The sequence below is a fragment of the Sebastes umbrosus genome, chromosome 4 (genome assembly GCF_015220745.1).
Source record: "Sebastes umbrosus isolate fSebUmb1 chromosome 4, fSebUmb1.pri, whole genome shotgun sequence".
Classification (NCBI taxonomy): domain Eukaryota; kingdom Metazoa; phylum Chordata; class Actinopteri; order Perciformes; family Sebastidae; genus Sebastes; species Sebastes umbrosus.
In genome coordinates, this window is record NC_051272.1 from 20,953,678 (window position 1) to 20,980,598 (window position 26,921).

Here is a 26,921-nt window from a genome sequence, read left to right on the forward strand (position 1 = left end):
AATGGTCACTGAGGTTAACAAGAGCATCAAAAAGACTAACTCACTCAAATGTTCTTATTGAAAATGTGCAACCCAATGGTAAAATAAAAAAAACATCCACCATTATGTTGTTGTTTTTTATTTTACTTTAAAGGTTCTCTATATGATATTCAGAGCATTAATATGGCATCAAACAACTGTTTGTAATGTCGCTCTCCCTCTGTGTGTGTGTTGTAATCCGAGTTTCTATCTGTGCTTTGTTTACGTAGCCAGGTGGCTGCACGTGCCTTTTAGTGCATGTGAGCGTGACCCACTGGGTAGCTCACAGCCACACTGTTAGCACTATTAAAAATAAATAAAGAAAAAGAAAAAGGAGAAAGTAAAAAAATAATAGAAAAGGAAGAAAGAACATATATATTCATATATATATTCGTATATATACATATATATATATACATATATACATACATACACATATAAATAAGTAAAAACAAATAAAGAGAGAGAATTACAGAAGTAATAGTAGTACAAGAGATAGACACGCTATATACATGCAGTATATTCTCTTAAACGGTCTGACATTGGACAACACCATTAAGAGAAGTACCAGGATGTAAAAAGGTTACAAAGTCACCCCAGCATTTATCAAAGAGCCATGGTTTCTGTTTGAGATTAACCATAATCTTTTCTGAAGGTAAATATGATGAGAGCTCTTTAAGCCAAAAAGAAACCCCATCTTTCCAGCGAATGGCTATACATTTACCAGCCACGATTAGGGCTAGTCTGATAAAGCGAATATTGCCCCTCAGATTGACTGGTAAAACTGAGTGGTCCCCCAGTAGTGTCAGTCTCTGGTTGGTTGGGATTTCCACCTGCACAATCCTTTTAATGATGTCCAGGATAGATCTCCAGTATTGCTCCAGGCATCTGCTTGTCCAGAACATCTGTAAAAGAGTCCCTGTTTCAGACTTACATCTAGGGCAATATTCTGAATAGCTACTATTTATCTTATGGAGGCGTTTAGGAGTCAAGTAAACCCTGTGAATCAGGTTGAACTGTAAGAGTTTGTGTCGACTGTTAGGAGAATGACTGAGAGCTATCGCAGATTGACTTCCACTCAAAGTCCTCGAATTGTACTGTATTTTTATGTTTTTCTCTCTGACTTCTAAAGTCATGTCAAGTCTTGTTGCGTCTCACAGCAGTCGATTCCAAATCGAGCCTGAGGTTATTTTTGTGACGCAAGTTTGACCTGTGTCTCTGTGTGCCTGAGTCTATCGACCTACAGCGTGGGGTTCACCTCTTTACTCTGTTTTATATAGTTGTTCAGATAATGTTTTGGGATTTAGCAATTTGAAGACATCACCGTGAGTTCTGGTTATTGGCATTTTCTACAATATTCTGACATTTTGTTGACTTAATATTTAATTTATTTATTTAAAAAAAATATTAGTAATGAAAATAATCATTTGTTGCAGACCTGATTCACACATGGGACAACTCCATAAGCAAAAAGGAAAGCTGTCAAAAACATTAGACCCTCAACACTTAATATTTATGACCAGTGTGACGCACCTCCTCATAAATCAGTGGACAAAAACAGCTCAGTTTAAGGAGTGCATACCCACCACGTGCTCAGATTGCGGATTTAGATAGATAGATAGATAGATAGATAGATAGTAACTTTATTGATCCAGAGGGAAATTCTAGTTTCCAGCATCACAGTTCCATAGTGCAAAACATGTTAGTAAAAAGGCAGTAAAAAAGTTAGTAGTGCAAAGTACAAAGTACAAAAAAAATAGACCAGATATAAAAATACAAGGAGATGAAGAAAACTGTTAAAAGTGAATATAGTGCAGGGTAACAGCTGTGATACACAACTATTAAAAAAAGTGAATATAGTGCAGAAGAGACTGTTAAAAATGAGTGTAGTGCAGGGTAACTCCAGTAGCTTAGTCTATGAAAGTGCACTGTGTGCATTATTATCTGTCCTGCAGACCCATCTACATCTGTGGAATTCAGCCTACTTAGTTTCTGCTGCTGACACTTTATCCTCTAAAAAAAAAAAAAAAAAATTAGTAGGAAATAAACCACAGTTAACATTCACAACCTGGAGGAGTCGCTGGTGTAAAACCAGTCCGTGAAATGCAGAAAGTTTGTCTAAAGTTTATTTAATCACTTTTTTTTCAATATCTAATAGAACAGGTTGTGCAGCATACCAGGAGAGTAATGCAACATGAGCCCATCTACATAGGTGGAATTCAGCCTACTTAGTTTCTGCTGCTCACACTTTATCCTCTAAAAAAAAAAAAGATTAGTATGAAATAAAGTGCAGTTAACACTCACAACCTGGAGGAGTCGCTGGTGTAAAAACCAGTCTGTAAAATGCATGCAGAATGTTTGTCTAAAGCTTATCTAATCACTTTGTTTCAATGTCTAATAAAAGAACAGGTTGTGCAGCATACCAGGAGAGTAATGCAGCATGAGCACATAAAAATATGGATAGTGTAAAATCAGTTTGAGAGTGGGTGTGGAAAGACATTGGTTTGGCAGCTAGAAAGCCCTCCGGAATGAAGGAGGGGTCATCGGACCAGAGAGCTGAGGACCGCCCCTGAGAGGCTGGGTGGGTGAACTTTGTCACAAATCGCACTGAGCTGCATAACAACCTCCTCTGCCTCTCTGGTGACAGATGTGCGTAAAACGTGCTGCAAAATGTACATCTGGTTCACCGTTTTAGCCGGACTGGCTATCCTGTCCTTCTCCTTCCTCAGGACTTTTTCCCCTCACTTAGCAGACGAGTGCATCTACATCCTGAGGAGCCTTAAACTCGGTTTTAGGCTCTTCAAATACAAGAAAAGCAAGCCTTTCTACAGCGTCCTGGACTGCTTCTTGGATGCAGCCAAGAAGCATCCCAGTAAGGTCTTTGTGCACTTTGAAGGACGACAGTATACTTATGGCGAAATGGACAAACAGAGCAACAGGGTGGCCAGAGCTCTGCAGGCTGAAGCCCAGCTGAAGGAGGGGGATCCGGTCGCCTTGTTTCTGGCCAACGAGCCCAGCTTCATGTGGACTTGGCTCGGTTTGGCCAAGCTTGGCTGTCCGGCTGCTCTGCTCAACTTCAACATCAGATCCAAGTCTCTGCTGCACTGTTTCTCCTGCTGTGGAGCCAAAGTGATCATCGCCTCTCAGGGTGAGATACACAAACATGTTGATGTTTTCAGGGGTGCACAGAACAAAACAAGGGTCTGCAGCTCTCTGAGTTTCTGGTTTCAGCCACCATTAATCTGTAAAGCATGCACAGAAGCAGAAAGTCCAAAGTGCATTTATGAGGTATTTTATTTTATTTTTTTGTACTTCATTTTTTCCCTTTTTTCCAGGCTGTTTTCATATATGCAATCCACTGTTTGTAATTACAACAGTCTATAAGCCAACTTTTAAGTAGATGAGCTTTACAGACAAACCCATCAAGTACACTTAGAGAAAACAACCTCAACATTCAAAACCAAGAAAATAAATAACAATAATAATAATGACAAAAAGAAAGAGTAGAGTTAAAAAAAACAACAACAACAAAGCAAACCATTTTTTTTTTGGTATTTTAAGTATTTCCAAATTTTTGCAACTTCAAGTGATGGATTTACTCAAATACTTAATTTATGTACAATTTCGAGGTGCTTACTTAATTACTTAATCGGTTTGTATTTGGCTTAATAACAACACTGCTTCTAGTTGGGGCCACATGTCACGTTTTTAGATGTCACTGAGTTGTTAACATCATCCAAAGAGACAATTCCTTCTTCTCACATTCATTTAAATAGATGTTCAAGGCTCAAACTCTCCAATATTTCACTAAAAAAAGAGCAAAGATTAGAGAATGATGAAAAAAATGATTAGGGCTGTCAATCGATTAAAGTATTTAATCATGATTAATTGTGATTAATCGCACATTTTTTTATCTGTTCAAAATGTATCTTAAAGGGACTGTTTGTAAGAATCAGAAATTGGTTATAACAGCGACACCTGTGGCCGTTAAGTCAACGAAAGTCAGCGTCCTGTTGCTCTCGCTCGCCCGTGTGCACACGCTACCTGAATGTGAGCAAAACAGTGAGGCGACACACGTCAGCTAAAACCACAATATCACTCTATATTTCACCTGCTTGGCAGTAATGTTAGCTGACCAGACGAAGGTCTCTCCATGAATCAATGCTGATCCTAGTGTTGGCTTTTCCTGCTTCAGCCTCCCGACCGCGGCCGAGGGAACAGGGGAGGCACCGTACATTATACTGATAATACTTCTGTGCTCTAACTTAAATAGGACTTTTAAAAAAGAACTTTTACCTGGTATTTTTACATTGTTTAGTGGTACAGAATACTTCTTTCACTAGCAGCTTTAGACGTGCATAAAACACAAAATTCTTGATGGATTTTTGAACTTCAATACATTTCTCCGACAGCTGTATTTACCTTACAGGTAATGATTGTTTAGGCTCGCAGTGTTACGTTCAAAGCATCTGATAAGCTAAGAACATGATCTGTCGCTATCGGGGCTGGAGTGACCTGCCAAGGGGAGTTCCCCTTGGCAGGTCACTCCATCCCCCTAACCCACTGTCTGTGTGTCTTTTAATGACCTCGTCAACGTCAGGTACAGAGCAAACAGCAGACTGCACATGGTAGTTTCTTTATTTTGTCTTGAGCCCCACAAACCAACTAGTCATACTGTTCTGTAGCACTATTCTGCCCTGTAGTTTGGTTATAGCATATATGAGGAATACACACCATGTTAATACAGTATAAACTACAATAATGAAGTGTTTAGAAACTTGATTTTGACACAGGGATTGATGTACACTCTGAGCTCTAGGAGTCATTATGAAGAACAGTCCAGTGGTTATGTGCGACTACTGTGGTGCTGCTACTTAAAGTTAATTAACAGATCTGAGTTGATCTTCTACCACTAGATTACAACACTAAGAGACCTACATTCTAATTTTCACATAAACTATCAGGCCACATATTGATAGTAATTGTAGGTTTGTGGAGGTAACAACTGTGACAGTACTATACAGCTTTTATTAACAACGTTTACCATCAATTAAAGACTGTTAATGATTAGTTTGTTTTAGCCTGCACTAGATGTGAGAAGTACAGACAAAATGAACAGGATAAAAACTCAAATAAGTGTAAATTTCATTGATTGAAATTGTTATTTTTAGGGCTGTCAAAGTTAACGCGCTAATAACACGTTAATGCAGATTCGTTTTAACGCCACTAATTTCTTTAACGCATTAATACAACTTGCGATTTTTAGGTTGTAGCTCAGTTTTAAAGCTGAGTGAAGATACTGGTATCATATGAAAGTAGAAAACCTAAGGAATCATCAGTTTTAAAGCTAGAGATATGATACTGGTATATTCATTGGTACCAACCATGGAAACTACCAAACTTACGGTTAATTTTTCACGAGGAAAAACTGGCATGGCCATTTTCAAAGGGGTCCGTCGACCTCAAGATATGTGAATGAAAATGGGTTCTATGGGTACCCACGAGTCTCCCCTTTACAGACATGCCCACTTTATGATAATCAAATGCAGTTTGGGGCAAGTCATAGTCAAGTCAGCACACTGACACACTGACAGCTGTTGTTGCCTGTTGGGTTTGTCACGTTATGATTTGAGCATATTTTATGCAAAATGCAGTACCTGTGAGGGTTTCTGGACAACATTTGTCATTGTTTTGTGTTGTTAATTGATTTCCAGTAATATGTACATACATATGTTTGCATAAAGCAAGCATATTTGTCCACTCCCATGTTGATAAGAGTATTAAAGTACTGTTTGTAACTTCTTACACGTATAAATCAATCCGGGTCGGCGTCCCATGCGCGCTCGCATGTGGCTACGCTGTTCAGACTTAGACTCCAAAACTAACTACACAGAAGCACCAAAACCGCAAAGTTATATCTAGAGAAGCCCGTCTTGCAAAACAGTGTAGGCCGCGGTCGGAGGACGCAGGGGAGACCGTAGCTCTGGGGCAAGTCATAGTCAAGTCAGCACACTGACACACTGACAGCTGTTGTTGCCTGTTGGGCTGCAGTTTGCCATGTGATTTGAGCATACTTTTGATTTGTGTTGTTAATTAATTATCAATAATATAAATAAATACTTTTGCATAAAGCAAGCATTTTTGTTCACTCCCATGTTGATAAGAGTATTAAATACTTGACAAATCTCCCTTTAACGTACATTTTGAACAGATAAAAAATATGCGATTAATTTGTGATTAATCGTGATTACTATGGATAATCATGCAATTCATTGCGATTAAATATTTTAATCGATTGACAGCCCTAATTATTTTGTGTTTTAGGAAACCAGCATTTAAATCACAATGTTTTGATATGAACGTTTCGTCACAGTATGATTATATACGAAGACAACAACTGATAATATTGAGTTATTATCATCCGGTCCTAATCTCCACAGGATAAACCAAGACTTGTTTCATGTTGTCTTAGATAACACAACAGTTATCATAGTAGTTCAAATGTTTTATCTCACCTCTGTTCTGTTGATTCCAACCAAACAGAGCAGTGTGATTTTGTGCAGTGGTGAACATTTATAAGAATATAGACCGGAAAAGACATTTTTGCAAGGACAATTTAGGAGTCACATGAGGTCAGTATTACTAACAGCGTATTCAGCAAAAGTGATCAGGAACTAAAGTTTAATCAGCCTGTTTCCCAACACGGATTAAGTCATTGTGTTGTACATACAGTCCTGACTACTGAGTTCATTTGAGGCACTCTGAAAACTTGTATCTTTGCTCTCCCATTTATGTGGTAGAGTTTCACCCCAGAGAATTGCACACATTTAGTCCGAGCATGTGCTTGTGTCCTAGTGGGATGTGAGGTAACATGAACCCTACATGTGCTGCATTGCGCAACACAGCGCTCTGACATATTGTGTACAACTTGAATGGCTCTCTGTGTTTGCAGAGCTGCAGGACGCTGTGGAGGAGGTTTTACCGACGCTGAAAGCGCAAGGCATCAGTGTGTACCTCATGTCAGAGACCTGCAGTATCCAGGGCATCAACACTTTGTCTGACAAGATCTCCCAGGCCTCAGATCAGCCGCTGTCTCCGGACCTCAGAGCCAACATCAACATCAGGAGCACTGCTTTGTACATCTACACGTCGGGCACCACAGGTACACCAGGAAACTCCTCTGAAACACCTAAACTAATGCAGTCTAATACAACAATAACTATAATGTTCAGTTTTGTTGAAACTGTTTAAAGGGACTGTTTGTAACTTTCAGAAATGCTTGCTAACAGCGACACATGTGGCTGTTAACTCAACGAAGGTCAGCGTCGGGCTCGCACTTGTGCTCGCTCTAAATAGACATGAACGAGCATCGCTCAAAACAGTGAGGCGGCACACGTCAGCTAAAACCACAATATAACTCTATATTTCACCTGCTTGGCAGTAATGTTAGCTGACCAGACGAAGGTCTCTCCATGAATCACTGCCGGTCCTAGTGTTGGCTTTTCCTGCTTCCGCCCCCGCAGCTGCACAGTGGCTGTGTGCTTGTTTATTCAAAGTTTATTAATATCGAATGTGATGCGTGTCCAGATTTTGACAAAGCACTCCATGGGGTCCCCAGCAACACACTCGCCAAGTGTGAAGTCAATCGGATGAGCGGTTCTCGAGATATGCGAAGGACACACATGCATACCCACAGACAGAGATTCCTCGCTTTATAGTTGGAACAAACAGATTCTCTGAATGGACAACAGAGAAGTGGCTCATACTGCAGGAGTGAGAGGTTTCCTTTCAAAACTGCATATACATAATACTAACTGTACCTGATGATGATTTATTATTTTTGGACCTTGGAAGGTTTGCCTAAAGCAGCCGTTGTCACCCAAGAGAGGATGTGGGCCGCCTCCTTCATCCAGGCGGCATGTGGAATCACATCAGAGGACATCTTCTACATCAACCTGCCTCTCTATCACAGTGCAGGCTTCCTCATCGGGATGGTCGGCGCCATGGAGAGAGGTAATATAAACCCTCTAACTCCTCAAAAGCATTCACACACCTGGTTTGGGCACTTAAGAAGGTGCTGTATACGTTTATACTGAGATAAAAGCTGTGTTATGTGATGTTTATTGCAGGTATGACCGTTATTCTGAAGAGAAAGTTCTCTGCCTCTCAGTTCTGGGACGACTGCAGGAAGTATAATGTGACAGTGATGCAGTACATTGGTGAAACAATGCGCTACCTCTGCAACACGCCCAGGGTAAAAGGAATCTCAACTTTCCGGTTGAATTAATAAAGTATTGTCCTGAATGAAGATATGAAGCTTTGCATGTCTCTGCTTTGATTCTGAGTCAATCTCACTTTTTGTAGAAAGACAACGAGAAGAACCACAAAGTGAGAATCGCAATCGGCAACGGAGTTCGAACAGATATTTGGTCAGAGTTTCTTAATCGCTTCGGGGACATTAAAGTCAGAGAGTTGTACGCTGCCACAGAGGGAAACATCGGTTTCATCAATTACACGTCAAAGATCGGTGCAGTGGGGCGAGTCAATTTTGTCCACAAGGTAAGTAGCGGAACATGTCCGCTGTTTTTAGCCACGCTAGCAACGCTGCTTCAGTCCAGACTGAAATATCTCAATAAATATGTGATGAAATGTCATGGCATTTGGTACAGAGATTCTTGGTTCCCAGAGGATGAATCTTAATAACACTGGTAATCCCCTGATTTTTCCTCAAGCGTCACCATGAAATTTTTCTCAAACAGAGTGTTTCTAACACTCCCGTATGAGGAAAATAAAGTGTTTTTTGAACATTAAAGCATGTAAACATGTTCTAGTAGAAACCCAAAATACAAGTATGCACCTGAAAATGAGCATGATATGTCCTCTTTAACATTTCCTCTAGAGCCACCATCGGGTCATAATTTAAATTTGCACAAACTTTGGTTTATGATCAAATACCCTCAAAATATAATGTCGGTTCCATCAGCCTCAGCTGTACTTTGTGTTTTGTGCTACCTAGCAAATGTATGCATGCTATCACACTAAACTAATACGGTAAACATTATACCTGCTGTCAGCATTTAGCTCAAAGCACCACTGTGTCTAAGTACAGTCTCACAGAGCTGCTAGCGTGGCTGTAGACTCTCCATCTGTTTAAACAAGCGAAGCGAAACTTCATCATCAGTAGGCTGTTCAATTATTCACAAACAATACACCTTTTAACTAATTAACTGTTTCTTTCCTCTGTCTAGTTTTTCTTCCCGTTCACTTTGATCAAGTTTGACATTGAGAAGGAGGAGCCCGTCAGGAACTCTGAGGGTCTGTGCATCAAGGCAGACGTAGGTGAGTCACTATTACAGCTGGAAACGTACATTTCTCTTTCTTTGACATGAGCAGCAGTACTTCATTTGTTGTCTTCAGTGATGAAACTATTAATCGATTAGTCGCGTGAAATAAAAGTACTTGACAACGATGTTGATAATAAGTTAATTGTTTGTCTTTTTATCAGGGCTGTCAATCGATCAAAATATTCAATTGCGATTAGTCGCATGATTGTCCGTAATTATTCGCAAATTAACCACACATTTTTTATCTGTTCAAAATGTATCTTAAAGGGAGATTTGTCAAGTATTTTCCACTCGTATCAACGTGGGAGTGGGCAAATATGCTTGCTTTATGCAAATGTTTGTATATATTTATCATTGGAGATCAATTAACAACACAAAACAATGACAAATATTGTCCAGAAACCCTCACAGGTACTGCATTTAGCATAAAAAAACATGCTCAAATCATAACATGGCAAACTGCAGCCCAACAGGCAACAACAGCTGTCAGTGTGTCAGTGTGCTGACTGACTTGCCCCAAACTGCATGTGATTATCATAAAGTGGGCATGTCTGTAAAGGGGAGACTCGTCGGTACCCATAGAACCCATTTACATTCACATATCTTGAGGTCAGAGGTCAAGGGACCCCTTTGAAAATGGCCATGACAATCTTTCCATGCCAAAATTTAGCGCAAGTTTGGAGTGTTATTTAACCTCCTTCGCGACAAGCTAGTATGACGTGGTTGGTACCAATGGATTCCTTAGGTTTTTCATATGATATCAGTATCTTTAGCTTTAAAACTGAGCCTGTTACACCCTCCGAAATACCAATTGTGTTAATTCATTAAGAAATTAGTGGCGTTAAAATGAATTTGCCTTAACACGTTATTATCGTATTAACTTTGATAGCCCTACTTTTTATTAAGCAGCTTCTCAAATTCGAAGATATGCTGATTTTATCCGTTTTATTTGTTAATTTGATATGATTTGGTTTTGGATTGTTGGTTGGACAAAACATGTAACCTTAAAGTGTCTAGGGGAAACTGTGATTGACCTTTTTCATGCATCTTTTTGTCAGGTGAGACGGGACTTTTGGTGGGAAGGGTTACTCAGAGGTCGCCCTTTGTTGGGTACGCTGGCAACCATCAGCAGACTGAGAAAAAAAGGCTTCGTGACGTGTTGAAGAAAGGCGACCTGTTCTTCAACAGTGGAGATTTGCTCCGGTTTGATCACATGAACTTTGTGTACTTTCAGGATCGAGTTGGTGATACTTTCAGGCAAGTAGTGACTCATTTTGTGTTGATCTGTTTTGTTGTTTTAATTCAATCACAGGATACAGTAGGAGGTGTTTCAGCATGGATATATCAGATTTAGACATCTTAGTGTGGATATGCCCTAAATCTTTAGGGTTGATGGATTGTAGTTGCGTACAATTCAAAGTGTCACTCCATCTTGTTGTTTTCACATTATAAAAGACTGGCAGAATTGGGGAGTTACAGCTAAACGTCACATTTTCTGACTTTGCATGGCTCTCATTTATATGAGATCGGTTCTTTCCAAACACTTTTCAAAAGATATTTTTGGTGCCAGTAAGGAAGTCATTTGTGATAACATGTTGCACAAGTGTTTCTTATTTTAGTTCCTTCTTGTTGTTGTTTCAGATGGAAAGGAGAAAATGTTGCCACATCGGAGGTTGCTGACATTCTCACAATGGCTGGTTGCATTTTGGAGGCAAATGTCTACGGTGTTAAAGTTGAAGGTAAGAACACCGATGTTGTCAGAAATAGTCATGTCGAAGTGTTAAGCCACATTTTAAAAATACTGTATTGTGTGCTTTTTAAATATATTCTATATGTATGCGATTGAATTGTCTGATAAGGTCACGAGGGGCGGATCGGCATGGCATCTGTCACTCTGAAAGAAGGAGAAGATTTTGACTGTTCGCACACCTACAAGCAGGTTGTCAACTACCTCCCAGCGTACGCAAGACCTCGGTTCATCAGGATTCAGGTAAAGAATAATGATAATTTGCATTGCACTTTTATCTTATTTCATGCACCTGCAGCCTTGTGGCACTTGTGGACGGTAGAAAATGATCTACTGTAGTTTGGATCAGATTTACAGGTTTTACCAGGGTAGCAGGCAATTCACAGAGTTGTCTGCCCTGGGTGTTCCCTCTCGGCCAGCCTACAAGCTGCCCTACCTGTTTGGTGGAGGTTGGTGAGGCTGTATGCAGTGTGTGAGGAAAACTACAGACAGTACTCAGGGCTGAAAAAAGTCCCCCAATTCTTCTGCATTTTTGGGTAAAAATAAAATAATTCAGTTATTATTAATTTACAGATAATTCTCCCAAAGGGAGTCTGGAACTGATCATCAATCAAAGATAATGCAGTATAAGACAGGGCTCTTTGTAGTAAAGTTAGAAAGAAGACATTATCTATTGAGTTTTAAAGTGAGTTGTTGACCTTGGAAATTATAAATTTAAACATTTCTTATATGACATAATAATATTGATAGAAAAGTATCAAGTCTCTATCAAGGAAATCATAGATGATTATTTGGTTAGTGCATCATAATACAGCAATTTATGTGGCTTTTTGGTATACTAACATTATAGAAAGCATGATAACCAATTTAAACATTGGTAGATTATATATGGGCGGCTACGGCTCAGAGGTAGAGCGGGTCGTCCACCAATCAGAAAGTCGGCGGTTCGATCCCTGGCTCCTCCTCCAGTCCACGTGTCGAAGTGTCCTTGAGCAAGATACTTAACTCCAAATTGCTCCCGAAGGCTGTGTCATGGGTGTGTGAATGAGTATATACAAACATTAGATCCTGATGGGCAGGTTGGCACCTTGCAAAGCAGCCCCTCTGTCATCAGTGAATGAACGTGTGTGTGGGAATGAGTGAATGCTGACATGTAGTGCAAAGCACTCTGAGTGGTTGGAAGACTAGAAAGGGGCTATATAAATGCATTTACCATATAAATTAATGATTTATATTAATTGTATACTTAAAAAAAATATAGGTAACACTTTATATGAAGGTCATATTTATAATGCATTATAAGCATATTCATGAGACATAATGACGTATTATTATTTGTTATTATGCGTTAGATTAGATCTCTATGTGTCTTAATAACTGACTAAAGTTATGATAGTCATAATGTGATGTGTAACCCATGAGGCAGATTCTTCTTTCAAACACTGTTGTGATTTCGGCGGTTAAAACATTATGAATGCTGAACTTATAATACATCTTGTCAACATTTATTATATTTTATAAACCTTGTTATAAGTTGTCATGTATGATTATCATTATAGACATGACCTTATAAAGTGTTACTTTAAATTTGATCCTCTGACTTTACTGTGTCACCCCACTTTTGAAACCAAATCTACACCCATGTTGGTACCTTAACTCAGATATCTGCTGATACCAATTACAGATCCGATATGTGTGCTCTTCTTTTACCAAATTTAAAATCTGTACACCTCACTGCGTGGAACTGACTGGGATCATTTTCAGTAGCTTAACATGAGGTCAGGGACTTCTGTGGCGTTACAAATGGAGTCAGCTGCCAGCAAGTGTGAAGTGTGAATTTAGCGGAAACGCTGAATTTATAAGGACATGGATGAAGAAACAAATGTGGATCTGAAATCTGGCCGTTACCCAATCCGCTTTTTAAGATCGGTATCTGCGGTGCATCTCTAGAGTGTTGTTCCTCTGTTTGTTGCTGGTTTTCAAATGTAAGTTGGAGAAACCTACTTTTAAAATTAACAACATGTGTCTCGTAGCCCTGCCTGGAGATGACGGGAACGTTCAAGATGAAGAAAGTGAAGTTGGTGGAGGAGGGATTCAACCCAGCTGACATCAAAGACCGTTTATACTTTTTAGATCCTGAGAAGAAGCTGTACGTTCCCATGACAGAGGACATCTACAGAGCGATCTCTTCTAGGGAAATAAAACTCTAACACAGAAACTTTAAAGTAGTCAGTGTTGTACCAGACGACCCGTTTGTTTACAAAGATGTAACATCTCATTCATAGACCATTTTTAACAGTCAACTAATCTCAGGGACAGACTGACTTAGAAACATTACATCATGTTTTAAACCTCTTGTCATCCTTTATCCTTGGGGTCAATTTGACAGCAGCAATTTAACGCACATATACGCACATCCCCTCTACGTTTGTCATCTCCATATATCCTTTTCGATTGCTTGAGCGTTATAAAGAGCACAAATGCTGATTTCATGTCTTGGACATGGCTGACAGCGTATCTGGTGAGACTTGTAAACCCTTTGATCACGTTAGCAGCACTAAGTCTACCCTGTCATTCAAGTGGGGAGAGGGACCATAATAATGTTGCATTTTTTTAAGGTAACGTGTCCACTCTTGGAAGCAGAATCTTTCTCATTCTCATCAGAGGAGAATGACTCATAATCAGGGTCCTACTCAACATTACCTCAGACACAATCTCCTCTAAGTCACTTTCACTGTCAAAAAGCTGCGACTAAACCTCATTGGCAGAAAATGGGACATATCAGGGGTTCTCACACTACTACAGGTACGGTTATGGTATGTTAGGGCCCTAAAGATTGAAAAACTGCATCCGATAGTGACCTCAATATCTGCAAAAACTGTTTCTTATATGTTTTATACAGCTAAAACAGCCAGGGGTCAAATTGACCCCAAAGAACACCAATGCGTGCAGGACATTGAAAACATATCATCATGTTAATTTTATGTATACCAAGATGTTCTCATTAAATTAGGAAACGCCATTAAAATGAGGCAAAAAAAAAAGATGTCAAGCTCTGATTTAGAGACATGAAACATTGAAATTGACCCCAAAGATAATAGGGGGGTTAAGAGAGGTTTTTTGTTAATTAACACAACTACCATGCATCTCTACAGTTTTTATAAATGTACTCCATAAAACTGACATTATGTGATATACAGGTATGTCTTATACTGCCACTGTTGTTCTTTTAATAATTAAACTCTGGTTGATTTTGTTCCCCCTGACTCTTAATTCATGATTAGCCAGATAAATTGTAGCATTTAAAATGTTTTATTTTGAGCCAAAATTGACTGTTTTTAGAGCTTTTTTTTTTTTTTTTTGCATTAGACTGAAAAAAATCATTACATACATGTACTGTACATTAGCTTTGGATATTAAACTTTAAGCCCTACTCATGTCACATATTGGTACAATCTGTTTTGTGTTTAACTGTGAACCTTTGCACTGATGTTACATACAGCCAGTCTTTACTTTATCAGCTTGTGTGCACTAACATGACCTACTGTTAGACTACAGCTCTATCATGTAACAATAGTAAAGGAGTGTTTTATGGTATTTTGGTTATTCTGCCCCTAAAAGTCCTCTGTTATCAATCGTAACCAAATCAATGGACAGAGCAACTTTCTGACTCTCATGGGGTGATTGACCAACACAACCTTTGACATAAATTGATACACAGACTTTGTCACAAGTTTAATTACGTAACAAACATTGTAAAAATATTGAAATCAGCTGGTTTCAGAAAGCAGAGAAAGTTAAGACATTTTGATGTCTTAAGTTGAACTTTAGTCTCCCCATTGACTTAAATGTGTTTTTCTTATCATTACTTCACTTGAAAGTTTGACTTTCACAACTAGGTTGGAAGCCAATTAGTCCAGTACAGTAGTGTGATGTGGAAATCATTAAAAAGTCAGTGGAGTAGGTCGAAAAAGGTCAAAAACTCATAAAAAGGCAGTGTAGTAGTATAGTATGTTGAAAAGTCATAATATAGTATTACAAAAAAGTAAAACAAAAAGTCATTCTTAAAAAAAAAATAATAGTAAAGTATGTCGAAAAAAGTCATAGCATAGTATTGCTAAAAAGGTTTTTTCAACATACTATAGACATTTTTTTGACATACTGTACTGTGACGTTTGTTGACATATCATACTATGAATTTTTTTTAACTTTGTTGGAAATTCTATGCCATGACTTTTTTTAAACTTCTTTCGACATACTATACTATGATTTCTTTCTTTTACTTTTTCAATATAGTATACTATGACTTTTTAAAAACTTTTTTGACATACTATGCCATGACGTTATTTTTTACTTTTTCAACATGATCATAGTATGACTTTTAAAAAACTTTTTTCAACATACTATGCTATTATTTTTTTTGTTACTTTTCATCATACTATATTTTGACTTTTTTGACATACTATGACTTTTAAAAACTTTTTTAGGCATACATGCCATGACTTTTTTAAATTACTTTTTTCGACATACTATAAGATGTCTTTTTTTCGACATACTATAATATGACCTTTTTTGTTAACTTTTTTTGTCAAACTTTCGACATACTATACTATGATTTTTTTTTTTTTTTCCGACATACTATACAATGCCTGTTACGGGTTCTGAGATGTTGAAATGTTCGAAATGTGTGAAATGTTCAAAAAAAAAAAGTCTGAAAAAAATGTCCAAAAAAAAAATAGTCCGAAAAATGTGTTAAAAACAAAAGTCTGAAAAAGGTTTGAAAAATGTTAGAAAAAAAAAAAGTCTAAAAACAATGTCCAAAAAAAAATAAATCTGGAAAATGTGTGAAAAAACAAAAGTCTGAAGGATATCGGGAAAAGAAGTCTGTAAAAAGTCAGAAAAATGTTTGGAAAAAAATAAATCTGAAAAAAATGTCCAAAAAAAAATAGTCAAAAAAAAAAGTGTGTAAAACAAAAGTCTGAAAAAGGATTGAAAAATGTTCGAACAAACAGTCTGAAAAAGATTTCCAAAAAAAAATAAATCTGAAAAATGTGTGAAAAACAAAGTCTGAAGGATATCGGAAAAAAAAGTCCGTAAAAAGTCTGAAAAATGGAGATCACCTTGATTCAGACTTGGACTTGTATTTATACACCCTTTTTGTGACTGACAAACCATAGTGACAGTAAAAGTACAACAACCAACATTCTGTCAGTAGTTAAAGCTGAAGTAGGTGAGATTGGAGCAAATATGATTAAAAAAAGTTATTTTTATAAAACGGTCGCTATATCGTGACAGTAATACATGAAACAGGTATCCTGAAAAAAATCATGTGCCTCTGTGTCCTCCGGTGTGCTCTGGTGTCCTCTGGTGCTCCTAACGGCATCTGCAAGATTTCACATACCGGAGGTAAACAACCAATCAGAGCTGATCTGAGGTCTTCTGTCCAGCTGCTGTCTATGAGAGCCGGCTGTCACTCGCGAACTCTGATTAAACGGTCAAACTAGGCAGCGCTTATCAAATATGAATCAATATTATGTTATGTTAGTGCCTATTTCTCGCCTAAAATGTTTTTAGCATCATCTTGTAATGCACGGTTTAGCTGTAAAATGAGAAAGTTTATGACGCCCTCATTGTGAAATCTGGTGAAGGAACGCCAAGTTCCGGTCACATGACCGAAGCACAGCCAATAGGAACGCTCTCTCAATGAAATGACCTGTGATTGGTCAAAGTCTCCCATCACTGGCTAGATTTAAAGCCTGAAAACAGAGCCATGAGGAGGTGCAGAAGTCTAGTTTTCTCTCAGAACACTTGAATTACAATATGCTGAAAGGTTATTATGGGATTTTTGCCCAATTATGCCAAAAAATATACTGCCTACTGCCACTTTAAATGACTCTTACCTGGATAATGCATAATTCCTCAAGTAATGAAACCATTTAACATCACTATTAATAAATAGCCTACACCGTAAGACTGAAAATGATTTTATTCACTGACAGCTCTGCTTGTTTTTCCTCTCGTCTCGTTGGCTGCAGAGAGAAACACACAGCAGTGGTCCAGCAGGTAGAACGATAGTAGCATTATACCATGGGTAATACAGTATATACAGTACAGATGCAGTAGGAGGCATCCAGGCTGAATCTGTTCCCTGTTCAGGGTCGTATACAGTGGAAGGAATAATGGACTGGAGGTCCCCGACTATTTGTTTTAGTAGTTTTAAGACTATTTCTGATGTTTCAATGACGAAGTAGAAATCCGATGGCATCGTGTTGAGTCAAGGTTTTCTCCTTCGATGGTTCATGTGAAAAAATGTTTAAGTTGTGCAGGAAATTAATGTTTTCTTGTTGGAAAGGCTGAATTGATATAAACTTCTTTTCTCGGTTTAAGCGTTTATATTTTCTGTATTTTGTCAGTTTCTTGAACATTAATTAATTTTGCAATCTGAACTTTAGGATTTGGCCTCTTGAGAAATGTTTGGGTGAATTATGTTGCATTTACAAACTCAAAGCGCTGATGGACAGACAGTACTTTGTACTGAACCTGACATGTATTTGTAGAAGTACAAATTTAAGTTGGCTAAAAGCCTTTTCTATGAAGTGTTCATCCCTTGTCACACCACCACAATCTGTCATCTTCAACCACAAAACATTACTTTTCCCCGTTTACTTACAAAAACATCTCATTTACACCTTAAAGTCAAAGCAAATTACTTCCACTCAGTTTAACTTGTGCATTTTTCTAACATCACCAAACAGACACTATTATGTCCTTTTTCCAGGAAACATTTATTTTCGATCAAGAGACAGGATCGCTTTCCATAGACAGGTCAGTTAAATATTAACAAATTTACAGTCATGAGGAATGTAATAAAAATCAAAAAAACAAAACAAAACAAACAATGCTCGCCTTAAAAAACCCCAACCCAGGGACCCCACCCAGGATAACATCGACCACGGTGGCGCTGGAACGAGACCCAAATCCGTCTCCAGCTCCATTGTTTCATGCTCTTCTATTCAGTGCTTCACAGTTCAATTCTGTGCGATTTTATCTGTAAGAGAACAAAATTAAAGTTATGAAAAAACAGCCAGATGAACAAATACTCCGGCATCTGATTTCTTTACATCCTTAAGATGCCACCGCTTTTTTAAGTGTTCTCACCGTTTCGTCATCATCTTCGTCATCTACTACTTCCTCCTTATCATCAGAGTCTTCCTCTGCGGGCTCCTCTGGCTCTTCCTCTGGCTCCTCCTCTGGCTCCTCCTCTGGCTCCTCCTCTGGCTCTTCTTCAATCTGTAGAATAGTTCATCATTTTTAACATAACATGCCCGCAATATTCAACCATCACTGAGCGGACATAAAATGACCCAACTGAACCTGAAGGAGGTAGAGATTCCTAAAATGTTTACAAAGACAGAAAATACTACAAAAAAAAGGAAAGTGGAACCATTTCCAAAGCAGAAATAACGCTGTTTAATAAAGTCAGAGATAAGAGTGTGATTTGACACATGCACACTGAAACTGAAACCTTTGCTATGCAAATGTTTCCAAAGTAGTACAGAAAGTGGCAGCTGGCATCGACTTGCCTTTTCGTCCAGGGGTACATTCATGCTGAGTCGAAGCATGCGCTCTATCCTGTCTCCGTAAGCCTTTGTGTCAGCCAGATGGTAGCCTGAGCGCAGCGTGGCCGTCTCAAACAGAACCACAGCCAGATCTGACGCAGTCTGGTCCTCGCCGTCAGTCTAAAGGGACATGAAAGAAAAGAAGTTTGATTTTATGAACTGACAATTGTGTCATTATGACACGTTCTGATAGCGGACATCAGCAGCCTGTGCCAACAGCGTCCCGGCGCTAAACCCAGCTCGTATTGCATTAGTAATAAGCAATATGACAACATGATTAACATAACACTATGTTTGTTTATAAACGGAGTAACAGAGCCACTAGTGTCTGTGTTCTAACAGAACAACTGTGTTACCATGTTTAGCCATGATAGACGTGCAGCATGTTACACGTTAGACGTGTTAGACGTGCAGACACGTTTAAAAATTGTTGAAAGACTATATTGCTTGATGTGAATGACCTACCGTCTCACATAGCCAGACCTATCTCCACAGCGCTAAAGGTCTGGCTCCACACATTATCATTCTGCTATAGGGGAAAAAAAGCTATTTTATAAAATGCCATAATATGACATCTAGTGGAGGGAATCACCAGAGGCCCCACGATACGATATTATCATGACACTTAAGTCTCAATACGAGTATTGTAATAAGATATATTGCGATTTATTCCTTTTTCAACTGCAAATTATGTAGTTTGTCAACATGTTTTATCTAATAAGATACAGTTTTCATTCTGTTCATCTCAGATTTCATTCATGTTTCTTGAGGTCAGAGGTCAAGGGACCCCTTTGAAAACGGCCATGCCAGTTTCATTTGATACCAGTATAGTTACACTAGTTTTAAGATTAAGCCCACTACAACCTCTGAAATACAGAATAGCGGCCGGGCCTGTTGGATTGTTAAGAGGTTAATAGTTTCTATAATAAAAGATGTCCGTGTATCGATACAATATTACCACACAAAATATCGAGATACTATGCTGCATCGCTTCCCCCCCCCATCCCTAATGTCATCATTAAAATAGTACAAATATAGTGAAGTGACAGTAGTCAGACTTACATTGACTCTGTTAAGCATCTGCTTGATGAGAGGATGTTTGGGGTTGAGTTCTAATGTTTTCTTCTGGCTGGCATAATAGCTGGAGAAGAGAGAAGAGGGGAAATTATCATATGAGCTCAGTAAGCAGTCAGGCTCGCCACAACATGTTCCACATTTGCATTTTACAACCGTGATAATGAGCATCACTGAAAAGCACAAAATCATTACTCACTTTGTAGAAATGTCTTTTCCTGTCTGGTAAGCCTGTGCCTTCATGATCCTCTCCATGTTTCCTGACCAGCCGTACTGACTGGCAACCAGAGCGCAGGGTGAATTGGTTAGCCTCTGGGAGAGGATGGCCTTCTCAATCTGTGGGAAAGATAGCGTCGTATTAAATAATGCGACTTATGAAATAGACGTAACTTAGCAGCTGGTGTTTATTTCTGAATTTTACAAAATAATTCTCTACATTGTCCTTCAGGGCCTTGTCCTTCAGCCAAGTAGTGAGAGGTTCGTACTCCTTCTCCAGGGCCTCCCTCTTGTCCTTGGTCTTGTCACTCTCGTCAAATTTGACGCCCTCCTTAGCGACGTTCTGGAAACGTTTTGAGTCAAACTCGGGCAGTGCCTGGATGCAGTATTCATCCACTGGCTCTGTCAGGTAGATCACCTCGTAGCCCTTCTTCAGCAGCGTCTCCACGAAGGGAGAAGACTCAGCCTGCAGAGGGGAAATGTGACAGATGATTAATGCCAGGCTATTACATTTGATTTTACGTGAAAAGCTTGGTTTATTTGATGCAAGTGTAATTTAAGGATACATTTTAACCCGACCAAACAATACAAATACATCGACTCACCTCCTTCCTACTGGTACCAGCCATGAAGTAGATCTTGTCCTGCTTCTCCTTCATGCGCGCCACATACTGGTCCAGGCTGGCCACGTCTGTTGCGCTGTTGGAGGTCTGGAAGCGCAGCAGTTTGGCCAGACGGGTTCTGTTGGAGTGATCCTCGATGACACCCAGCTTGATGTTGGTTCCAAACTCCTTCCAGAACTTTTCGTTGTAATGCTCCTCTGCAATCTTCTTGATCATGTCCAAAGTCTTACGCACCAGCTTCTTACGGATAACCTGAACAGAGAGGATATATGCGTTACATTTTCTTGCACTTTCCCTTTACATTTAGTTTAATGGGTGGGTCCATTATTTTGTTTGTTTTTTTAGGTTTTATATATTTCTGTAGTTTTACAGTGGTGTTCCTTATGTATTCACATCCAAGCATTTTTAGCGTCAAAATGCTATTTTCCCAAGCCCTTCTAAAAACTTTTTCCTACGTGATCTGACGCAGGTTTCTGCATGATGATGCTGCTACATGTACAGTATATATACATTCTTATAGTCAGTGTATTAACGTTACATACAGTAAATTAGTTTGGAGAAGCAGACAGGAGTACCGGCACGGAAGCTAAGCAATGTACTGCTGTGTGGACGCCACGAAAGTCACACAATAACACAAACAAACTAACTGATCGATACAGCGGTAGACCAGCAACTCCCATGTTCTGTGAGGTGAAATGACTGTTTTTGTGAATGGACTCTGGTGGCTATGAAGACAGCGATATAACGGCTTCAGTTTCCTGTTGGAAAGGGCTGTCTGATGGCAAGGTAAAGCGGTGAAAATATTCTAAATATAGCGTACACTTAAACTGATATTGATTTTTTTTAGGTGAATAAAATATGTTTTTGTGCTGCTCCGGTCCACAGCCCCTTTACCTCACCATCAGACAGCCCTTTCGGACAGGTTACTGAAGCTATTATATAGCTCCCTTCAAAGCCACCAGACTCCATTCACAAAATGTTTAATATTGTCTCACACCAAGGAGTATACATACAACCCCACCTAAAAAAAAAAAAAAAAACTAACATTTATTTCCAAACTTAGTACAGCTAACTTTGACTCAGCTAGTGCTAGCGTTCACATTATTCATAACCTTATTGATTAGGTTACTTTGATAACCTACATCACAGCTTTTTGCTGATGGCTGAATGGGCGTTTCCATTTGGAAAAAACAGATCGACCCGCCCTTTAATATTCATTATTCCTAACCTGTTCTTTATTTTATTATTTGTTGTCTCTTCCCCTTTCTTCTTCCTGTGAAGCACTTTCTGACTTTTGTTTTGAAATGTGCTATACAATAAGGTTCCTTTCCTGTTTGCTTATCAATAAGGTTTTTGCATCTAATTAAAAAGTCTTAAAAAGACTTCATACCAGTCAGCAAAGACCACATAAAGTGATCTTTACAGATAAAATGAAAAACAGATCAAATGAAAAATAATTGGAATAATAATAATATAATTATATATATATATAATTATAATAATAATTGAAAAGATGGTGTTGTATTGATGTTAGATGTGAAACTCACCTTGAGCAGTTTGTGTTGCTGCAGTGTCTCTCTTGACACATTCAGGGGAAGGTCATCAGAGTCAACCTAGCAAAATAAATTTAAAATTTAAATCCCAGTGCAGATGCTATCTAGGCAAATACCAAAGAGCTCATATTGGCACATGACTCATCTAGAGTTAGAAATCACTCACCACTCCCTTGACGAAGTTCAAGTATTTGGGCATCATGTCGTTGAAGTCATCAGTGATGAAAACTCTCCTCACAAACAGCTGTTGCAGAAACATTCATTTAGAAACAGAGTTGAGGGAATTCCTGAATATTGTGCTTTAAAAAGGACGATACAATCCCTTGAAATGGAAACGGAATACTGTTTGAGGAAAATACCTTGATGTAGTCGTTCTTCTTGGAGCCGTACTCGTCAAAGAGGCCGCGGGGAGCTGAAGTGGGCACAAACAGGATGGACCTGAAGGTAACCTCACCCTCAGCTGTGAAGTGGATGTGGGCAATAGGGTCGTCGGTGTCCTGTTTGAATTAATAAAATTAAACATGTTGAGCCTACAAGGAAGGAAGGCACACAATCTACATGGCTGTTTGACAAAGCGCTACTGCTCACTTACCTTAGAGAAGGTCTTGTAGAAAGCCTTGTACTCTTCCTCCTCAACGTCCTTAGCTGGTCTCTGCCAGATGGGCTTGATATCATTCATCAGTTCCCAGTCCCACACGGTCTTCTCAACCTACACAATAAAACATTTTCAAAAAAATATATGCCTATATATTAATACTAAGATACATTTGATAGTCCTTACAATAATAATATCGCCCACTGCTGTATGAACATCCTACCTTCTTTGTCTTTGGCTTCTCTTTGTCCTCCTCCTCTTCCTCTACCTCAGCCTCCTCTTCAGCAGCCTCCTTCTCTGGCTCCTCTGTTGCCTCAGCATCTTCCTCGATGGGCTCCTCAACTGTCTCAGTCTGGCATGTTGAGGGGAAAAAAATTACTTTACAGCAATTTGTTCTTTGCCATATTTTGTCAGTTTGGTAATATAACTGTGCCGGGATCACGTCTGAGTCAAAGTGTAGGAGGAAGTGTCTCAAGTAATCACCTTGCTGGCCCAAACGTAGATGGGGAAGTTGATGAACTGAGAGTATTTCCTGACGAGGTTCTTGATGGTCTCCAGCTCCAGATAGTCTGAGGCCTCCTCTTTCATGACCAGTCTGAGGTTAGAAAAAGATGGGGAGGATTTAATTTCAAAATCAATACTACTCTAACATTTGAGAGCAAAGTTGTAACAGGAAGTAAGAAGTAGCTAATATAGGTGATTTTGAGATGAATAAAACCAAAATGTAAACCCACGTGATTGTGGTTCCTCTGCCCAGCGTGTCCCCACGGGGGTCCTCGATGACAGAGAACTGATTTGAGTCAGACTCCCAGATGTGCTGGGTGCCGTTGTTGTGTTTGGAGGTGACAATGACTTTGTCGGCAATGAGGAAAGAAGAGTAGAAACCCACACCGAACTGGCCAATCAGCTCTGAGGTTGACTGATCCCCATCCTGCATCTCTGTCATCTTGTTGAGGAACTCGCTGGTGCCGGACTTGGCGATGGTGCCCAAGTTCTTCACCAGATCCTCTTTGGTCATTCCAATACCAGTGTCAGTGATGTGGAGCATGTTCCTCTCCTTATCAGACTGGGGATAATAGAGACAACACAGTTAAGTTACCAACAGAGAAAGAACTATTAACATTACCAAGAAAGACTTACAGCAAGTTATTCTTATGCATACTTTTATTTTGATGGTCAGCTCCTCATTGGCGTTCATGGCGTCCTCGTTGGTCAGAGACAACAAGCGGATCTTATCCAGAGCGTCTGAAGCGTTGGAGATCAGCTCCCTGAGGAAGATCTGAAACAGAAACAATAATCATTTCATCATTAGTTCAGCCTTTTCTGAAGTGGTCTGTAAAACATACCATCATAATGAGGACAAAACAGTGAATACTGTTGGATGACAGAGACCGGCACCTGTGCCTTAATATATAACTTTCATTAATTCAGCGGCAGCTTGCAACTTTTCAATATTTAAAATACAGAGTGGCTGGAATATTTGTTCAAAACTGGATGCCATAAAATTTGGCTGGTGCCGGTTTTAATGTGCGCCTTGGTGGCATTTTTATTGATGTAAATGATTTTCATATTGAATTTGTTGTTCCGTACAAACTGAAGTATTTTAATGAAGTGACATAAAATGGCAGTTTATTCAGATTACATAGCTCTGTTTTGATTAGTTTCATAAACACTCTTACGAAGTACATCTGTGAAATCGAATGCAATCCAATACAACAGCTCAGCCATAAATTCTACCTTTATAACAATAATAAAGTTCAGTTTTGATTGACACTGTCAGATAGGTATTAATTTAACTATATGCTTATTATTGAGGTGGTAGTTTGCAGTGATGTTGTATATTATATTGAGAGATGTTTTCAATAATATGCCCACTCCATTTACAAACATGAGGGGGAAAGAATATTACAAATAGAAACACAATTCAATATACCACCAACTACGACCTCACTAATAAACATTGTTGAATTAACACCTCTCTGATACAAGTAAATCCACAGAAATCATCTTGCAAAACTGGTGATTGTACATTAAGATGCTATTTATTCCTGCTCACCTCCTTGTTCTTGTAGAGAGAGTTGATAATGAGCTTCATCATACGGTTGACTTCAGCCTGAAAAACGTGTTTTTCCGACTTTTCTCTGATTTCCTTGATCTGAGCTGCATTCAATCCATCCAGCTGGATAGCCTCCTCCTCTCTGGAGATAGACAGATGCATACAGGCACACACAGGTGAGATCAGGGACGTGCACAACAACAAATCATAGCTGCCAATAAACAAAAGGCCCATCTGTTCCCCCCTCTAGGGATCAATCAGTAAGCACACAAGCTTCCCTCGTCTTAATGAGGGGCATGCAGTAGACGTTGCAAAGCTTTGTCACCACTACAATTGAAGGGTAACTATGAGCGTTTGTGTGCACAAGCTTGGCCATTTTGACCTTGTGCTGTTAACTCTAGGTTTAGTCAACCTTTCCTGACAAACACAGTTCACTCTCAACAGAAGATATTCAAAGTGACACCTACCTCTGCACCACCTCATCATCTGTTCTTGAGCCATCTCTGCTTTTACCAACGTCATCCTCTACTGTCCCATCGACGTCAAGTTCATCCTCTGCCTTTACAGCAGCTGCCAAGGGACAAAAGTCAATGGATTAAAAAAAAAAAAAAAAAACACACACACTTTACTCTCAGGTGTATATGGAGAAATATTCTGCATTTAAGATAATTTAGACTGAACTGCTCTGCAAAGACATTCAAAATCACTACATAAGAAAGGTGTATTGTTAAGTAGGCTGGCTTTTTACTTAGCTATAACATAGATTTACATGTATACGATAGCAATGATCTTAATGGGGTAACAAGTACGGTGTAATGTTAAGTAGGCTGGCTTTTTCTTAACCATAACATAGATTTACATGTATACAATAGCAATGATCTTAATGGGGTAATAAGTAAGCCTACTGGTTGGCTATTTTTTAACCATAACATGGGTTTACATGTATATAATAGCAATGATTTTAATGGGGTAATAAGAAAGGTGTAATGTTAAGTAGGCTGACATTTTTTTAGCCATAACATAGATTTACATGTATACACTAGCAATGATTTTAATGGGGTAATAAGTAAGCCTACTGGCTGGCTTTTTCTTAGCCATAACATGGGTTTACATGTATAAATTAGCAACCATCTTAATGGGGTAATAGGTGAGGTGTAGGCTGACTTTTTCTTAGCTATAACATAGATTTACATGTATATAATAGCAATGATTTTAATGGGTTCATAAGTAAGCCTGCTGGCTGGCTTTTTACTTAGACAGAAGGTGGATTTACATGTATATAAAAGCAAAGATCTTAATGGGGGTAATAGGTATGATGTAATGTTAAGTAGGCAAGCTTTTTACTTAGCCATAACATAGATTTACATGTATACAATAGCAATGATTTTAATGGGGTAATAAGTAAGCCTACTGGCTGGCTTTTTCTTAGCCAGAATATGGATATACATGTATCCAATAGCAATGATTTTAATGGGGTAATAGGTAAGGTATAATGTTAAGTAGGCTGGCTTTTTACTTAGCCATAACATAGATTTACATGTATATAATAGCAATGGTTTTAATGTTGTAATGTTAAGTAGGCTGGCTGTTTTCTTAGACATAGCAGAGATATACCTGTATCCAATAGCAACGGTTTTAAAGGGGGATGTTAGCTAGCATCAAACAGCTTTAACACAACGTTACATGGTTGTTTCTACTAGAAACTTCTGGAAAGCCAACACGGAATAACAGATACTAGAAATGTGAACACTGTTTATCATTCACAAAACGGACAACATGAAGCTTTAAAACCACAAATCTATGAATGAGCAGAGGAGAAGCACCAAGGTAAAGCTAACAGCTAGCGTACTGAGCTAATGTGCGCTAACATATTGGGTAATACAAAGTGAGACAGTAAAGTCTACTCACCACAGGCAAGGAGAGCGATAAGGACACCTATCACCCAAACTTGTTTCATGTTGAATGAATGAGGATCTTGAGCTCCTGAAACAAAAGCCTGGAGATCAGATAAGTGCTCACAGCAGCAGCACACTGACTGTCCTTAACAAGAGAGACCGAGTAGCCTCCTCTCTCCAC

General features: G+C 38.9%; 2 protein-coding genes across 2 annotated transcripts; one reads left to right on the plus strand and one right to left on the minus strand.

Annotated features, from left to right (window-relative positions):
* The first annotated feature begins 2,558 nt into the window (after positions 1–2,558).
* Positions 2,559–14,367, plus strand: LOC119487335 (very long-chain acyl-CoA synthetase-like). The gene is made up of 10 exons (XM_037768126.1): positions 2,559–3,166; positions 6,971–7,180; positions 7,873–8,031; positions 8,148–8,272; positions 8,383–8,577; positions 9,267–9,357; positions 10,421–10,619; positions 11,004–11,101; positions 11,222–11,352; positions 13,143–14,367. Exons 1-10 carry the CDS (start codon positions 2,689–2,691, stop codon positions 13,317–13,319), a joined length of 1,863 nt encoding a protein of 620 aa, XP_037624054.1. The 5' UTR covers positions 2,559–2,688; the 3' UTR covers positions 13,320–14,367.
* A 3,508-nt stretch (positions 14,368–17,875) lies between these two features.
* hsp90b1 (heat shock protein 90, beta (grp94), member 1) lies at positions 17,876–26,921 on the minus strand. Its single transcript, XM_037766997.1, has 18 exons — positions 26,754–26,921; positions 25,313–25,415; positions 24,846–24,987; positions 23,952–24,068; positions 23,524–23,855; positions 23,273–23,384; positions 23,013–23,141; positions 22,787–22,903; positions 22,554–22,691; positions 22,361–22,438; positions 22,189–22,254; positions 20,624–20,893; positions 20,239–20,484; positions 20,002–20,138; positions 19,791–19,869; positions 18,693–18,848; positions 18,268–18,399; positions 17,876–18,157 (listed from the first exon to the last, which is right to left on the minus strand). Exons 1-18 carry the CDS (start codon positions 26,800–26,802, stop codon positions 18,131–18,133), a joined length of 2,430 nt encoding a protein of 809 aa, XP_037622925.1. The 5' UTR covers positions 26,803–26,921; the 3' UTR covers positions 17,876–18,130.

Bases quoted from the DNA above. Each gene is read 5' to 3' on its own strand.
- LOC119487335 (XM_037768126.1), top strand. From the start codon at position 2,689: ATGTACATCTGGTTCACCGTTTTAGCCGGACTGGCTATCCTGTCCTTC. The intron at 9,358-10,420 runs GTGAGTCACTAT...TCTTTTTGTCAG, and splicing joins GTGCATCAAGGCAGACGTAG to GTGAGACGGGACTTTTGGTG. The intron at 11,353-13,142 runs GTAAAGAATAAT...TGTGTCTCGTAG, and splicing joins CTCGGTTCATCAGGATTCAG to CCCTGCCTGGAGATGACGGG.
- hsp90b1 (XM_037766997.1), bottom strand. From the start codon at position 26,802: ATGAAACAAGTTTGGGTGATAGGTGTCCTTATCGCTCTCCTTGCCTGT. The intron at 22,904-23,012 runs GTAGGATGTTCA...TTTATTGTGTAG, and splicing joins AGAAGCCAAAGACAAAGAAG to GTTGAGAAGACCGTGTGGGA. The intron at 18,158-18,267 runs GTGAGAACACTT...GTTCTCTTACAG, and splicing joins ACGAAGATGATGACGAAACG to ATAAAATCGCACAGAATTGA.